This window comes from Macrobrachium nipponense, chromosome 17, assembly GCF_015104395.2.
Source record: "Macrobrachium nipponense isolate FS-2020 chromosome 17, ASM1510439v2, whole genome shotgun sequence".
Lineage (NCBI taxonomy): Eukaryota > Metazoa > Arthropoda > Malacostraca > Decapoda > Palaemonidae > Macrobrachium > Macrobrachium nipponense.
This window is the reverse complement of record NC_087210.1, coordinates 58,631,497-58,649,786: the sequence shown is the minus strand read 5'-3', so window position 1 is coordinate 58,649,786 and position 18,290 is coordinate 58,631,497. Positions and strand designations below refer to the sequence as shown.

Below are 18,290 nucleotides of genomic sequence, written 5' to 3'. Positions count from 1 at the left end.
AGGGATTTCATAGATAACGAGATTACGTGCGTCAATTCGCCCACGCTTGACCTAACCAAGTGTTGTACGTACCGTCCTTGACAATTTAATTCTATAAGTATTTGCCATCACAGTCAAATCTAAAGCTTTACGTTTCATCATTGTTAAATCTAAAGCTTTGGTTTTCATCACTGCTAAATCTAAAGCTTTACTTTTCATTACTGTTAAATCTAAAGCATTTCTTTTTATCATTGTTATATCTAAATCTTTACTTTTCATCACTGTTAAATCTAAAGCTTTGTTTCTCATCACTCTTAAATCCAAATCTTTAGTTTTTATTACTGTTAAATCTAAAGTTTTTCTTTTCATCATTATTAAATCTAAAACTTTGCTTTTCTTCACTGTTAATTCTAAAGCTTTAACCTTTATCACTGTTAAATCTAAAGCTTTGCTTTTCATCACTGTTAAATCTAAAGTATTACCTTTTGTCACTGTTAAATCTAAAGCTGTGCTTTTCATCACTGTTAAATCTAAAGTATTACCTTTTATCACTGTTAAATCGAAAGCTTTAAAATTGAATTCACTATACTTCTGGGATAACTTGAATCCGAAATGAAATGATATACGGGTATCTGGCCTGACCAGGATTCGAATGTGTGCTTTTTCGGTTTGACGTAGAACACGGAATAACCATTTCGAAGGAAGAAATATTGATCTGATTCTGGCGTCCATTAGCACAAACCTTTTAAAAATGACACGGTGAGAGAAACTTCGTGTTTAGGACCATTAAAATTTCTGAAGCTCAACGAAGCTTCTTGGATGCCAAGAAAAACCTAAGACGATAACTTGACAGTTAGTTACTGTAAAGTGTCAACAAGAGCGAAGTTAACAGGCTGCTGACTAAAGACGGCCCTGATCAATATATTTATAAAAGCAGATACGAATATAACTTGCTCCAGAATATGTTTACTTATCCCGTCACCCGTCAGTTGAAAATAGATTTTTTTGCTTGAACAGAAGAAAATCTCGTAACTGGAAGCAGTGAAGGCAGAGTGCTAGACTTGATTAACTCAAACGATATCATTTCCAACTGAAACTAACCCAGAGCAATTTTCTCATTACTGAGGTGGCCGATTATGTTCTAAAAGGCGACCAGTTCTTGCATATATTGTCATTTTTACCTCGTTTTCTTTAATGCCCTGCCCTAAGGTACGTAGGTTGCTGATGCCTACAACCTCAATTATTGATCTATCTATTGTTCCACGAAGCCAGACTAATATTTCATCAAATCTGGTAATGTCTCCTTTCGGCAGCCTTCTGAAATAGCCACTATCTACATTTTTCGTTCTCCAAGCCCCACGTTTCTATAACATTGGTGCAAGTTTTATTATGATTATATGAATACCGTCGTCCTAATATGAGTAGTAGTAAGTGAAAAAGGAATTACTAAATTAATTTTTTGTTGTTGCTGTCGCCGTAGTCGTTCAAACTTTTAACAAAATTTAGAATTAAATTGTGTTCAACATTGTATTGATAAGGACTTTGAAGTGGGAATCAAGGTATGGCACTACATTTTTGTAAGGCCATTTCAAATTTGCATTTTCCTTATTTGTTTTCATACGAAAGTAAATATAACCTCTAACGCTTGTCTCTTAACTTAGATTTATTCATAGGCATTGACTGAGTATCATACTCTCTCTCTCTCTCTCTCTCTCTCTCTCTCTCATCCTGTATATTTATCTATCGATATATCTATCTATCAAAGATTGGCGATGCACTACCAAACAGCAATAGAGTGAATCTTGTTATAACAGCTCATTAAAGAAACCGTGAGTTCTGTAATATGAATGAAATTTTAGCTGTTTGGTGCAAATTATTTATATACCACTGCTTATCTACGTATTTGGTTATAAATATATCTGCCTCTTATATATATATATATATATATATATATATATATATATATATATATATATATATATATATATATAAGACATATGTGTGTGTATTCATATGTATATTGGTTTGTACGTATACATCTATATATAAACAAAAACGACAGATCTACTGTATATACATTGAAATATACACTGTATGCATAGATACACACACCCACACACTGCGGGTAAAATCTTGAGTGTTTCAAGTGCAAATGAACTAAGATTGAAGGAAGCCTTATCAGTTCGGCATATGCAGTACATACAGAAACATTACTAAAAAAAAGTTCCAATTACGAAACCGGACAGAACGTTCGAAATCACTCCGTACCCACGTGACGTCTCTCCTGTCGTGAGACGGGACAAATTCGTCTTCATAAGACCCTCCACTCCACTGTCGTGCCTGGAGCTCGTCTCGGCCGGTTGCACCATGAAGTTGCTGCTACTCCTTTCACTCTTCGGAGTATTCCTGTCCTCCATAGGTAAGGAATCCTTTTTCTTTCAGTCTCTTGAAGGATTCGCCCCATTGGAACGAGTCGAGGTAACTTTGCAAGAGTTTATCACGAAAATACACGCTCACTTATTATAGAACTACAGACACGTTTAAAGGAAAAACTATTCTTTTTTTTCATGAATTCATCCAAGCAAAACAGTGATCTATAATCATTACACCAAGAAACTTTGTTTACCACTGTAGTTGTAGCCTGTCGTTTATAAAAGAATGAATATCGTTATGCATAAGATTCGAGTTGACATTAACCTTGAAACTAATGCACCACCTCGCACAGAACGATTCGCATGACATCGCAAGTCATCCCAGGGCGTGTCCTCTGAGTTTCCGGTTTCTCACGGATTAGCGTTACCCCTCACTTAGAACATAGTCAGTGTTCAATTATTTATTGCTGAATATCTATTATAGGTCACAGAAAGATTTATATGCATTCACGTCAAGCCTCACTGCAGTACTCGTGCCTTTTTCAAAGTTCATCATGGGAAATTTTACGGCTGCTCCTGGTGACAAGTCGTCGTCATAATAACCAGATAGCGCAGAACTCCTCTCTCTCTCTCTCTCTCTCTCTCTCTCTCTCTCTCTCTCTCTCTCATTGTATGGTGGAGAAGATGATTCAGATACGACTACTTATCATATTGAATACGGACTACCGTACAGACGACCCATAGGTAGCTCAGAGATAAACGGATAAGGTTTGAATTCAGCACATGGGAAAATAGATGAAATCAGACTGATGTGGGAAAACAATACACATATTGATGACTTATCGCGTAAGAGCTTTTAACGATATTCTGCGAATAATAACAGATTCGTATGAGTTTTATTCGAGCATCGAAGTTTCTCTTCCCGTCAACCTCCTCCTCTCTCTCGCTTCTTCTCTTCTCTCTCTCTCTCTCTCTCTCTCTCTCTCTCTCTCTCTCATTGCCGCCCAGCTGTAACTTGAAACTTCAAGAACATAAAAATCATCGACGTGAATTCCCAAACCTTGCTCACCGATTAAGTAGTAGTCTCATGAGAGTTGAGATCGTTTACCTTCGCCGAGCCGGCGCGAGCTACCCCTGACCCCATCCTCCCTCCCCCAAAGGAAATCCAGGATCTGATAAACCAACATCCTTGCGATAAACTTTTCCCTTACCTGTTTGTCTTTGAACTGAACACATAAACCAGCAGAGACATTCACGGTAGGTACTGCTATTTAACTTCATAGACCTACACTAATATTCGTTTCACCTTTTCCAAATATTGAGTTCAACTCGATATTTCATACCCGTTGCCTTGAATTAGACAAGTTTATGAGTAAAGAAGAATTTTCATCAGAGAGTAAATGTTCTACTGATAGCTACCTTTCTAATTTAGTGGACAGTATAGGTAGTGCGAGGGAGGGGCCGGGGGAGTGAAGCAGTGCTGTTACTAATCATTAACATTATTTTTAACAGTACTATTATTCCTAAGTAACAGATTGTGCACAACAAGAATTAATACTAAAACAAGGCGTGATCTGATTTCCAGCTTACTTGGGACACGTAAGTTGTAAACATTATATTCCTAACTTTTAACGTAAATTAAAACGTGCTAAAATCTGCAGTCAAATAGAGGGGTTGCTTCACCAACGAAAATTAAAATAAATCATCTAAAATTAATTAGAAATAATTTTTCTGTACTGTTTAACATGCACATGATTTATTTTTTTACATTTTCATCCTAATAAATAAATCATAAATATCCTATCCTAAAATTCCAGTATTTTTAAATCAACGCCAAACACCTTTTTTAGACCTGTGTACGCTCTTTCATAGACTTTTCCTAGCCCTCCTAACAGGAAAAAAAACAACAACAAGAACAAAGTAGTTTGTAAGCTTACTCCCAGAATATGCGATAACTGTGGCAGATTTTAGAATTATTGGCCGCTATTTCTTTCTGGCAACCTTGAGTGGCAACCTACATAGCTGGGAAAGTTAGAGGGTGAGTGGAAGTGGATCCATCATCCACTGTCTAGACCGTGAGTGGATCCAGAGTCCAGACCATGGGTTTGTCGAAAGTTTGGATTCGTGGGGTTGGGAATTGCTTTCGGTGAGCGCCCGCTCAGGGTAGTGTCGGATTCTCTAATTTGTTGCGTGGCCGTTCTTCCATCGTAAATAAGTTAAGAGTTTACAATAAAATCATAATCCAAATAAATTTTAAGATAAGAAAACAAATGTTATGTTCAGTTTACGTTTTTACGATGCATTCATTAAATATTGCGATTCAAGTACAATTAACGATGTTAATTATTCTAGATCAAAATCTGTGATGAAAACTTTTTTTTCCTCCATCTCTGAATGCTAACCACTGGTACCGGATCTGCTCATATCAATTCGATACGTTTCGTAGCCTTGTTAAAGACAACTGTCCGTATATTATCATACACAAATTTTAAATGAGAAAAAATGGCAAAATAAATTAAAGAATGTGATGTGACCTAAACATGAAAGAAGCAAGTGTACTTTTTGAAAGAATGAAAGAAATAACAGATAATCTTGGATGCCTCAAAGCAAATAGAAACATGTAATCGTCATACCCGGGAGGACCTACTATACTGTTTTTTTTTTTTTTTTTTTTTTTTTTTTTTGTTTTTTTTTTTTTTTTTTTTTTTTTAATCTGTCCACCCGCCTGTGGTGTTTGCGTATGGTAACACTGCGTCCCGGGCTTTAGATAGTTACGCTATGTGTAAGTTTTAGGTAAATAAAAGGATATCTGGCCGTACATTTGCAACTGAAAAGTATTTTAATAATTTACTGTATGCAAATTACACTGTTAATGTTCGAAATAGGGTTATTATTATTGTTGAATGTAAGCTGAATGTAACTATCTAAAGCCCGGGACGCAGTGTTACCATACGCAAACACCACACGCTGGTGGACAGATGGAAAAAAACCGAGTACAGTCTTAGTGGGTCGTGGTCAACCATCGAAACTAGCTAATGAGATCGCGGAAATATATTCGTCGTCGGGCTACGCATGATTTTCGTATTTCCTATACATTTCATTGAAAAACGACTGAAACCACGAAGGTGTATGGATTCCACACCAATAACTTTTGATATAAAGCTGTTCATTCCACCTTTCTCAAACAAAATATTTATTTATTTCGCTTTCTTTCATCAGAAGCTGAGGTGGTCGTCTGCTACTTCAGTTCCTGGGCTGTGTACAGACCAGGAGAAGGAAAGTTTGACGTGGAAGACGTGGACCCAGCTCTCTGCACCCATCTCATCTATGCCTTTGCCGGACTGGATCCCACTAGCTATGAGATTAAGGTAAAGTACTTATGTCACATTCTGTCAATGCAGTATACGAAGTGGGCATTTTCAAAGAATGTTATATCAAATATCTTTCTTTCATTCTTCATTTGTGAAAGATATCTTACAACATATCTTTCACCTTCAAGTCTACTGACATGATAGGATTTTGCGGTTTAATGACAGCAAGGAAGGTTTTCCTAATAACTAAATTTTCACCCATATCAACGGCTGAGAAGTTATTAGGGTATGTTCATATGTTAGTCTGATTTGAATAACAGAGAGTCTGTTATTCAACCCAGTGAGTGTTATGTAGAGTCAGAGAGAATAGTGAGAAAAATCTTTAATTTATCTTCAGACTACTGATGATCCTGTTGTTTGTATGTGTTAAAGCTATTTTTCGCAATGTGTGCTTCGTCTTTAGTCATGATTTAGTGTAGAATAAAGAATGTTTAATAAAGGAAATGGCATTAGCGTCATACTTATTTGAAATCTGCTCAGTACTTATTACTCATAAAAAAATCAGCAGTTACGCACATTCTCATGACATCTAGCAATCTGTAAAGCTCGAGAGTGGTCTGTGAAATTTGATTGTTTATTATATTTTCTTATCGGTCTAGACTGAGAAATCAGTTTCTTTTGGAGTACAAGAAATCTTACTCAATGCCAAAACAGGTTCTGGACCCCTGGAACGACTTGTGTGACGGCGGAGGCAAATGTGCATATGACCGCTTCGTGAAACTCAAGAAGAGGAACGTCAACTTGAAGACCATCTTGGGAGTCGGCGGATGGAACGAAGGTTCAGCCTCTTACTCTGCGGTATACTACCAGTTCTTGATTCTGTTGTTTACGAAAATCTTTATTTTTTGTGCTTAAGAATGAAGTGTTTTGTGTTTAGATTTCTAATGCGTCATTTTCAATTAAATTTCTTTTGAAAACGGCGTGATCACAGTCATAAATTTATAGCACATAAGAGATTCGTGACAAATTTGATTATTATTACATAATTATAGGTAGAAATCGAGATTTTCCTTCTGCAAAATTTCATATGAAAAGTACTTTATAGGTTATGGATGATATTGACTATATGTAGGCGAGATGAGTGTCCTCACACAATACCATCCGCTGCTTCCGATTCTCCCTTAAATATGACTGTCATTGATAGGAATTATATTCCTAGATGCAGTGTAAAATGAAACATCTATTTCTCATACCAAGTTTCATCCCACGGGAAAGAATTGCCATAATACTTTAAAACTTATTTCATATTGACTAGTACATACACACGAGTTCATTAATAACTGGCCTATAAGGCTGAATGACACATCTAAGTAATCTTATGAGGAAATGCATTCATATTACTTTGGAAAGATGGTAAATCTTTCTTTACGGCGGAAAGATGTTATCCGCAGGTTTCTGGAAGGTTATGCAGCGAATTTGATTTCTTATTCTGCGGGAATGAATATAAGGTTATATTAGTGACCTAACATAACCTTCCCCAACCTTGAACTGACATAAGTAATTCTACCTGATAAGAACCAGTACTTCTACCCATACCTTAACCTTGGGTAAGCGCATATTTGATATGAATCACATCTGTGTAATAATAGAAAAGGGTGTTTCTCTAATGACAGATAAGAAATTTCACCTCTTTCCCAGATGGCAGCAGATGCAGGGAAGAGGAAGACCTTCGTGGACTCTTCAATTGCTTTGCTGAAGACCCATGGCTTCGATGGCCTGGACATGGACTGGGAGTATCCTACACAGCGAGGTGGCAATCCTGAGGATTACGTAAGTATCCGCAACTTTCAGTTACATTTCAAGGAACAGGGGCGTTCACAGACTTTCAGAAGGTCAGGGGCTCAAGTGGAAAAAATGGCACTCCCTTAGGTTCTGAAAATGAAATCTGCCATGTTTTATATGCTACAATTATCTATATAATATACGATATATATAAAAAATAAAAAATGTTGAAAGAATAATGTGACAAATATTGGTCCAATATCAATAAATCTATGTATAATATCATCCAATTAAATTTCTGGCAAAAAAAGCACCTTAGCTATGAAGAAGAAAAAGGAGAGTGACTCAAGCACCCGAAGCCCCCCCCTGTACACGCCCCTGTCAAGGAATTGGTGTAAATACTACAAACACTCCTTAAAGTCCAAACATTCCAATCCTCATGTTCCAAGAATTTAAGTCAAATGTGCATCATCTAAAAGCAAAATGTTAAGTGCAATATGAGTAGATTACAAAAAAAAAAAAAGTTCTATTATGGCACCTATTACTTGAAATTATTTGAATGACCAAAGTGGATAAAAGAGCCTAAAGTAACAAGAAAGCTAAAAGATAGCTACATAGATTATAAAGTACTATCATCCGATGAAAATGACTTTATGCTTGATGTAAAACAGAACAGAGAACTGTTAGAACACCGAACGGTAATAAACCTCTAACCTTTTTTTTACAGACTAACTTCATCACCCTCCTAAGTGACCTGAAGGAGGCTCTGCACGCAGAGGGGATGATACTCACAGCTGCTGTGTCTGCTGGTAAACAAACCATCGACCCAGCTTATGACGTCCCAGCTATGTCCCAACACCTTGACCTTATCAACCTGATGGCTTATGATCTGCACGGCAGCTGGGAGAAATACACCCACCACCAGTCTTGCCTTTACCCTCACCCAGACGATACTGGCGACAATCTCTACCTAAATGGGGGTGAATAAACTTTGGATCTTCGCAAAAGATTGAAGTCATTTATAATTTTCAAGAGAGTCTCTCTACAGAAGTAGTTAGTTGGTCAGATAGATGTGTTACAAGCAATTATCAGGGAGTTTACTTCCTCAAGCAGTGAACAGATCTCAATAGTTTCGTGTCAAAAACGCCTTGTGAATTTAATTAGACCTACTGGCAGTCCGATTAATCTTTCCATGAACGAAATACTTTCAGGTAGATTTCTCCTTTCCCTCATGTAATAATTCAGATGCGGCATTTATTTGACTCCTTTGTTTAATAAGTTTACCTACAACAATGAAAACTTAGAAAGAATTCAACATTCAGCGTAAAATATGCAAGCTTTAAAAGAGAACTTTTTTTTTTCTAGGACTTCGCTGTCAACTACTGGCTAGATAAGGGTGCCCCGGCAAACAAGCTGGTTTTGGGTATTCCTCTGTATGGCCGAACATGGAGGCTTGACTCTACATCTGAAACTGGATTCTATGCTCCCGCGTCTCAAGCTGGCACTGCAGGGCCATTCACTAGACAAAACGGATTCTTGGGCTACAACGAAGTGAGTCTATAACAACGGACTGATTGCATTTTTCACGAATATCTCTGTAAATAACTTATCGTGTTATCAGTTTTAGTGGATACAGGACAGATCACAGTTACCTAATGTGATCAATGATACCCAATGTTTTTAGTACATGGTATGCCATTTGGATGATGAGCTATTCAGTTACTATGATAGAATTAGCGTCACTTCTTTTCAAGAAGTGCAAACAGATGTAATCTAAGGCTTATATCCTTTGACAATCAAGTTTACTATTCAACAGTCTTGAAGATATTATCATTCAGAATCATTACTTACTTCCCTGTTGAATTCCCTCGTTTCCTTTCTTAAATTGAGAAATCTGGATCCTGATCATTCACTTATTCTTGCTAGCGTAAGTGTTTTTGGACGGTATCTTCGGAAACACTGCGTAACTTTTCATGAGAAATGATAACTTACGAGAGTTAACAGCCGCCCGCCATCAATCCCCTCCTCCCTCCCCCTCCGCAAACAGTAGTCAAGAAAAAATGAACGAGGTTTACAGATCTCATCCCAAGAGACTAATTATGATATTTATAGATAGATAGATAGAAAAACTACCTTCCAATAACTGGATTTTTTTTTTAAATTATAGCAGCAACGTATATACTTGATGAAGTCTGTTACTGGCTAAATAAAGGCATTCAGATGAGTTTGCATACGTATAAAGCAAATGGGATTCTCTTCTCTCAGATCTGCGACTTCCAAAGGACAGAGGACTGGACCATCGTTCATGACCCTGCCATGCACGAGCCTTACTCTTACTCCATCTCCCACAACCAAATATGGGTATCCTATGAAGACCCTGATTCCGTAGCCATTAAGGTAGGTGGAGTGGTCACGTCTTTTTCGCGGAGGTTTGCCCATAAATTCTCAATGTCTGCTAACCATGGTGGTCAACCTTTTGTACAAGAAACCATTGTTAGCCTAATTCCACTGCTATTCTTACAAACAAGGGATTTATGCTCCAAACATTCCAGTTGAATCCTACAGTTAATGCATTCTTCGTGAAATGAAAATGAAGGTCAGTGTCCAAATGTCCAACATTTAAATTTCGTAACTGGTCATCTCTCCCACAGGCCCAGTACGTTTTAGACAAGGGCTTGGCTGGTTGCATGGTCTGGAGTGTCGAGACTGACGACTTCCACGCCAAATGCCACGGTGAGCCGTTCCCTCTTCTCATGTCCATCAACGAAGCCTTGAGTGGAGGCCACTTCACGAGGCCACCAACCTTGGAACCAGATACCACTCGGGTAAATACTGCACTTCCATAGTTCCCGTGGCAATGATACGAATAATATGTATGATCTTAGAGCATATTGTGTTCAAAGTATTCCTTATAGCTGGGGATTTCTTGTTGACAATAGTTCATGAAACATCTCTTTTTCTTGAAAGGACCCCTTCGCAACCACCCCTCCTCCAACTCCACCTCCACCATCTCCTCACTGCAGCGTAGTAGGACCCAACCCCGATTCGAACGACTGCACCCACTACTACATGTGCACGATCGTAAGTATTGAACCTTGGGAAATCATGTCAGAGCAATATTTCTCAGATGTTTGGCACGATTGGTAGGTCCTTGAACGCAGTTGTTGTTTCTTCCCTCTGCTTCGCTTTGGATTTCTACCCCTGCCTCCAATTTCCATGAAATCTGTGAACTTTTAACTTATAAGTGGCAGATCTATCGCCCCATTTTTCTTCCTTGTGTTTGATGTTCTCATTGGCCTTGATCGTGGGAACAGACTGCCATCCCATCAGCTTCCGAATTATTTCAGCAATCTAAACAGATTACCAAGTTCTTCAATCATCACGAACGCTACTAAATCTAATCGCTTAAAAGATGTCTTTCTGAGACATTTCTTTTCGTTCCCCATTTTAACTCCGTAAAAAAATTCCTGGCTATTACTTGGCTCTGTAAGACATTTGTACTTAGAAAAGGCTCAATAGCTGTGATTATAACAAAGTCACACATTCATACATACACATATAAATGTGTAACTGAATCACGAAAGTTTGGAACGTGATAAATACATAAATAAAGGTATAAGCCACGAAAGAAAAATAAAAAACGGAGTTCTGCAAGATCTTTCGACTCAACGTCCTTTACTCAGGAGACAAACTGCAGAGTTGAGTCGAAAGATCTTGCAGCAACTCCGTTGTTTATTTTTCCTTCGGGGCTTATACCTTTATTTACATATAAATGTGTGTGTGCGCACATTCACGTACACGTTGGTGTTTCTCAGGGTGTGAGAAAAATCATGTTTTGCGGTACTTAAGAATTCTTTGTTACGCCATTTACAGGACACTGCAGGATGGGTGGAACTTGAGAATCAATGCCCAGCAGGAACACTCTTCAATCCCAATGCCCTGTACTGCGACTGGACAGACACCGTGTGCTCATTGCCGGATAAGCCTTGCCCTAATGATTGCCCAGCTTACCTTACCAATAACTTAATATAAAGACTATTACCCGATTCTGGGTATCATATCACCTTTTACAACAAATATTGACACTTTGACGTATCAAGTGTACTACAAAAAGTTATTGTATCTTATCATAACTTTTTCTTATATCATGTAACACGAGTTTGTTGCGCACGAAGAATAAAGTATTAACCATTCTGACTTGTATAATTCATCTAAACGTATTGCTCACAAAATTATAAATTATCGTTGATAGATGACATGTTTGCTCTGCACAGCTACCTAATATGCTACTTGCAAATAACAAAATTCATTTGGGAAATAGTATTTCATTTCAGTATCAGTGAAGAGCGTGAAAACAGAAATGACAAAGTTGAGTGAATCACTTCTACCTGTCCAGGCTCCAGGGGCGTCATTTGGGGATTGGGGGGAGGGGTGCGCTGGGGGAGGGGGGCAACTATCCCCCCCCCCCCCCTCCACCAAGACTCAAGTTGCCTCAACTTGCCCACCTCACCTCACAAGCCCCAAGAAGTAACGGCATGTTTTCTTTTTAAATGTGTGCAATCATAAATATATGAAATTTCTCGGAAATATTACATTTCTTGATCCTTGTCTGTGATGATGAGATAAACAAACAGTAGTGGGAATATATAATTTTTGCTGAAATGCCTTGCTCGTGTGGCTTCAAAAAAACACATAAAATAGCTCCAAATAAAAACCCCGGCTGATTAGGCTCTTTGCGCTCGCCAAACCGTCTTAGCCCCCCAACAAAAATCTGAAATGACGCCACTTATAATTTTAGGTTAAGTACAACTTTAAATGGTAATTTATATGTAGTATAAAAGTTATATGTATTTTAATAAACAAAAATCTAACCGCCAATGACAAAAAGACACCAGAAAATGAATCAAATCCCTTGTTTAGAAAAGGCAGGAGATAAAAAAAAGCACATGCTCAATGCTGTTTTAAAAACTTCACTCCAGATTCAACCCAGCAATTAGAGCATCTAAATAAACCCCCTTTGGAGTCCACTCAATTCATTCTTAGACTGCTTACAAACACAATTACAAATTCATGTTAGATAGATAAGGATAAAAGTTTGTTGGTAGCTTCAGTGACGACATGCAACAATTAATAGAGAAACATATGTATGAAGTATATTTGTGAACCGCGATAATTATTAATTAATCTCAAGGTTACCAACTGTATATGTGTCAAATAAAAAAATCCAGATTGTCTGATTAAAAATTTGACACCGGAGCCCTGGAAATTTCCTCACTTCAAGGGAAAAATAGGGAACTCTACAAAATTAAAGATATTTGGAGACCTGAAAGGAAACAATAAATAGTATACTACTCGCAGTATAAGTTTTGACAATTATTAATAAAAACTTATTCGATATTTCTTTTATTTATAACGTGCATGATTCCTTTGTAATGAAAAAGTTTAAGCTATAAGAAATAACAGAGCAGGCAGTTTCCTGTTCAAATTTCCAAGGTATCTTTTTCCATCCTGATTGCAATTATGGTATGATGAACGGGTTTTAATCGCCAGAATGAGTAAAACACTTCTCCAAGAGAAAATGGGATTACATTTTACAAGTAAACAAAATATAATCGATTAATCACAAACATTAATTATGATACACACACACACATATATATATATATATATATATATATATATATATATATATATATATATATACATATACATCGAAATGACCCTACTTCCACTGTCATTTTACGCTACGCCCGGCCTAAGATATATAAATATTTAATAAATTTGTAGTTCATTGGTTACTTTTTAATAAGATACAAGACAAGCATCTTGAAATTACCCTACTACATTTTGCTCAGATTTCGTGACATTACCCCATTACCCTACAGACCCAGATTTAAGGCTGAATTATCCTATGCATAGGGTAATTACCCCACGGTTAACGATTGCACACACGTTTGTGCATAAATGAATGACCGTTTATTTGGCGCTTCACTGATTTAGTGGTTATAATGGTAATCTGAAAAGGTCATTATTTCGAGGACGGAGCTGTAAGATTCTATACACACACAGATGCATACATAAATACATACATGCATACATACACACACACATTATATATATATAATATACATTATATATATATATATATATATATATATATATATTATATATATATATATATATAATGTGTGTGTATGTATGCATGTATGTATGTATGTATGTATGCATCTGTGTGTGTATAGAATCTTACAGCTCCGTCCTCGAAATAATGACCTCTTCAGATTTACCATTATAACCACTAAATCAGTGAAGCGCCAAATAAATTCATTTATGCACAAACAAACGAGTGTGCAATTGTTAACCGTGGGGTAATTACCCTATGCATAGGATAATTCAGCCTTAAATCTGGGTCTGTAGGGTAATGGGGTAATGTCACGAAATCTGAGCAAAATGTAGTAGGGTAATTTCAAGATGCTTGTCTTGTATCTCATTAAAAAGTAACCAATGAACAACAAATTTATTAAATATTTATATATCTTAAGGCCGGGCGTAGCGTAAAATGACAGTGGAAGTAGGGTCATTTCAACTTAGGTAGGGTAAGGAGCTCTTAGATGGTTGGCAACACTGGCCCACACACGAAGTCAGGTTTGCGCATTCATCACTCGTTGCCTGTCTATTAATTAATGTCGAACACTCCGGAACTACGGAATGTTTTCAGTTCATTATCTTCAAAATGGTGAATTGTGCAGCTTAAAATTGCAGAAATGACACAGGAAATCTTCAAGAGACAATCGAATATTTCAAAGGTGAGTAAAGTATACTTTTGCCACGCGGATAAACATTTTGGTAGTGGTTAGGCCTACATTTAGGCTATCAGTTAACGTGTCTTATATTTTATGGATATTGCAATATAAGTTCGTTAGCTATTTCATTTGGGAATCATATATTATATTAAATAGCCATGTTGCTCGTCATTACAAAATTCCTTTTCGTAAGTAAGTCTGTAAGGTACGTTATTGGTTGAGCTAATAAGTTGCATCATTGTGGTGTTACTGCAATGCAAAAGGACACTTAAATTAACATATTTTGTCACTCATTAAGAATTCTTTGCAGTAGGTAGGTCTGTATGATAACATCTACTATGAGATTCAGGGCTTCTGTAACACGGTTTTTTGGCAATAACTTTTTATCTATGCATTTCATAGATATAACGCTTATTCAGAATACACATTATATCTACTCATAAATTTTGACTGTATTCTGCATTACGTAGGTTGAATAAATTTGGTACTTATAATGTAAAAGTGACTTTTTTTTTAAGACGGGCCAACTTACTCAGAGATAAGGTTTCGAACGCACTCGTTACATAACTTATGACAGCATTTCTTCCCTCTTTCTCGATGGATGGTTGGCTATACGTAACAAAGGCTATACTTCAGGCAACAATGACAAAAATTTAAATACAAGCAAAGCAGTACATCTTTATGAACTCTGAATCCTCTCCACTGATAATTGTCATAATGAACAAACCAACAAAATATGTTAATAAATACAAAAACACTTTGATTATTAGTCTAACTCCCAAAATAAGTGTCCTAAGAAAGTATAATCTACTTTATAAGTTACAATCAGATTGACAAGATGTAGGGAATAGTTGGTAATTTTCAAAGACATAGTAGACAAGCTTCATTTGATAACTGCTGTATCCAGTGTCAAGCAATTTTTATTTATCGGCTATCTACCTATTTACTAAAAAAAAAAAAAAAAAAAAAAAAAAAAAAAAAAAAAAAAAAAAAAAAAAAAAAAAAAAAAAAAAAAAAAAAAATAGACGGTACCGTATTTTGGCTTTAAACCTTCACCAATAATTATCGTCAGAATGATGACTTCATGAGGCTCCACCCACTTTGGCCTCGTTATAATTCAGGATAACACTGAAGGCTACCTTGGACATTGTTGTATTAGGAAATCTAACCTCTGGCTATAAAAACTCATTTCTCGAGTAGCTGTAAGAAGTGCTAAATGATCCTCAGGATCCCAGCAATTGGCCTAAACGTTTAATTCATGTATATTGCTGCTATTACTAATTTTGCGGCACTACTGCTACAGTAGTATTACTACGCTAGCACAGATACCCCACCCACATCTATGTATCGTTCCGCCATTCATAAAAAAAAAAAAATAGACGGTACCGTATTTTGGCTTTAAACCTTCACCAATAATTATCGTCAGAATGATGACTTCATGAGGCTCCACCCACTTTGGCCTCGTTATAATTCAGGATAACACTGAAGGCTACCTTGGACATTGTTGTATTAGGAAATCTAACCTCTGGCTATAAAAACTCATTTCTCGAGTAGCTGTAAGAAGTGCTAAATGATCCTCAGGATCCCAGCAATTGGCCTAAACGTTTAATTCATGTATATTGCTGCTATTACTAATTTTGCGGCACTACTGCTACAGTAGTATTACTACGCTAGCACAGATACCCCACCCACATCTATGTATCGTTCCGCCATTCATAAGTCTTTATATCCAACATGGTCGTACAGACTAAAGAAGAAAAAAAAAATATATCGGATGATCCGTTGGTTTGCTGGAGATTTTAGCACATATAAGCTTGTATTTACTTTGGATAAAAATCTTATTTTAACAAAAATAGTTATATAAAGACTGTTTACATACAATCTCTCTCTTTCTCTCTCTCTCTTGGAAATGTTCAAAATCCTGAATGACATTACAAGTATTATAATCACGTTACGCTAAATACAAATCAGACCATAAACATTGGATTTAAACTAGAAACTGACTACCTATTCAGGCTATAGTAAGTATGGTCACGGGCTTTCTCTTGACTGTATAAAGTTGCAAGTCGTAAGACAAATGCAGTTTTGCAACCACGGGGACAATTCCAAATCCTGTTAGCCATTCTTGACTACTATGGGTTTCAGAGCAGATGGAATAAGGTGAATGGGTTTCTGTCTGGTGGATGGGCGGGGCAACATTTCGTAAAATGATGTTTACGTAATGAATGTTTTTCGACTCATGTCTCGCAATCATTGGCCATGGCGTCGGCTAGATCATTTTTACTCTATAAAAATTAAAACTATCGGGTTTAGGTTATTGATAATGCTCACAAAATTTGTGTGTAGTTGTAAAATATACATATGTCAACTTTCAGCTACATGCGATGCTTTGATAAGGAGCAAAATCCAAAAAACCGTGTTACAGAGGCCCTGAATTTCATAGTAGTTAATCATTATGTCAGTTTTAGACATGTAAGGGCAGCCTTGGAGGTAGTTTTTTTTTCCTTTTTTTTTAAATCATAAACGTTACATGGCGAGATTATTTCGGGACAGTGTCAGCAAACGGTAGGTACAGATAACTATTGTTACTGGAATCAAATTAAAATCACTTGTATATTTTAAGTGAGTGAAACAAATCTTGGTGTAATTATGCTTTAACCAAACGATATGTCTCATAGACATTGCGGCCACTGATCCCGGAATACGGCCACCCTCCCGAAAAAGTACTTGAATTTGCTGCCGTGAGCATCAGTCAAGAGTTGTGACCCATCCTGGCAGCACACCGAGACCTCTACGTCCCTCTCGAAGTAAGTGTTTTCTCCTAAATTGCGAAATAATGGCATACTTCAAGCGCTTTTTTATAGTGCAGTGGTTCCCAACCTTTTCAACTTCACGGACTAGTCAAGAGAGCACAAAAAATTCTGCGGACCAGTACATACATCCAGGCATACACTGGCATTTTATTAGTCTACAACCAAAGGCATAACAAATGCACATATCCTCAACATATTGATTTTTTTTAGCAATTCAAATTTCTATGCAAGAATGCCATGTAATTATACTACGTATATATTATATGTTTTACATTATAAAAAGTAAATTGATTAAAAAAATTTCCAAATCAAATGCATGCCGTGGTGGTAAAAAAAAAATAGTACTGTAGAAATGGGAGTCATGGTGACATATTCCTGTATTCAACTGTATTGCAAGAAACTATCAATACACTATCAATATACTTTGGTTCCTGTAAGGTGTTTAAATACCCCGGACATGACAAAAATTAGAGGCCAGTATTGCCACGGAAATCTATCACAATTAGATAACATAGTTTTAACATCTTATTTTTCAAACATCTTGATATCTCGACGTATCCTTTGCACGCTTTTGCCTTGAAACAATTTATTTAGTTTCAAGTGATCCTTCTCGAACTGACTTATAGACGCAGTTCGTACAGTTATGGGTTGCTTATGAGAGACATTACCTTACTCATTTTGAGGAATAATTCACCCGATATGATTAGGTGAGAAGGAAAATATCACTATTTAAAACTAGAGTGAAGGAAAGACTAATTTATGATGATGGCAAGGACAGTGGGTCAGTGATACCACAGAGCTAAGTAACCTGTATTCGCAAGATTTGGCGCCATTGGATTCTCTCTCTCTCTCTCTCTCTCTCTCTCTCTCTCTCTCTCTCTCTCTCTCTCTCTCTCTCTCTCTCTCTCTCTCAAACAATAGGCAATTGAATGCAAAAGTTAGCTGGTCTCTCGTCCAATGGTTGCTGGTAGTGGTAACATTAAGCCATTTCACTCTTCGATCTGGAAATACCCACAGTGAAAGCATTTAGTACCACTTACAACTTGGAACTAAACCTGGACCCATTTTCCTTCATTTCTGTGACCAGACCAATTGACGAAAATACGTATATCATCGTTTTGGGAAATATTGCTACAAAAATGTGACGAGGGAAGTTTTTTTCTTTAATTTATGTGAACAGGAAATTGTATCACACGCATAGCAAGGCAAGGAAGAAAGTTTCTCAGGAAG

General features: G+C 36.8%; 1 protein-coding gene across 1 annotated transcript; it reads left to right on the top strand.

Moving 5' to 3' along the window:
• The first annotated feature begins 2,239 nt into the window (after nt 1-2,239).
• On the top strand, nt 2,240-11,638 carry LOC135196268 (acidic mammalian chitinase-like). Its single transcript, XM_064222972.1, has 10 exons — nt 2,240-2,398; nt 5,571-5,719; nt 6,377-6,520; nt 7,361-7,492; nt 8,172-8,424; nt 8,811-8,995; nt 9,710-9,841; nt 10,096-10,269; nt 10,412-10,525; nt 11,318-11,638. The coding sequence occupies exons 1-10, from the start codon at nt 2,347-2,349 to the stop codon at nt 11,474-11,476; spliced, it is 1,494 nt and encodes a 497-aa protein (XP_064079042.1). The 5' UTR covers nt 2,240-2,346; the 3' UTR covers nt 11,477-11,638.
• The last annotated feature ends 6,652 nt before the right edge of the window (nt 11,639-18,290 follow it).

Bases quoted from the DNA above. Each gene is read 5' to 3' on its own strand.
- LOC135196268 (XM_064222972.1), top strand. From the start codon at position 2,347: ATGAAGTTGCTGCTACTCCTTTCACTCTTCGGAGTATTCCTGTCCTCC. The intron at 5,720-6,376 runs GTAAAGTACTTA...ATGCCAAAACAG, and splicing joins CCACTAGCTATGAGATTAAG to GTTCTGGACCCCTGGAACGA. The intron at 10,270-10,411 runs GTAAATACTGCA...TTTTCTTGAAAG, and splicing joins TGGAACCAGATACCACTCGG to GACCCCTTCGCAACCACCCC.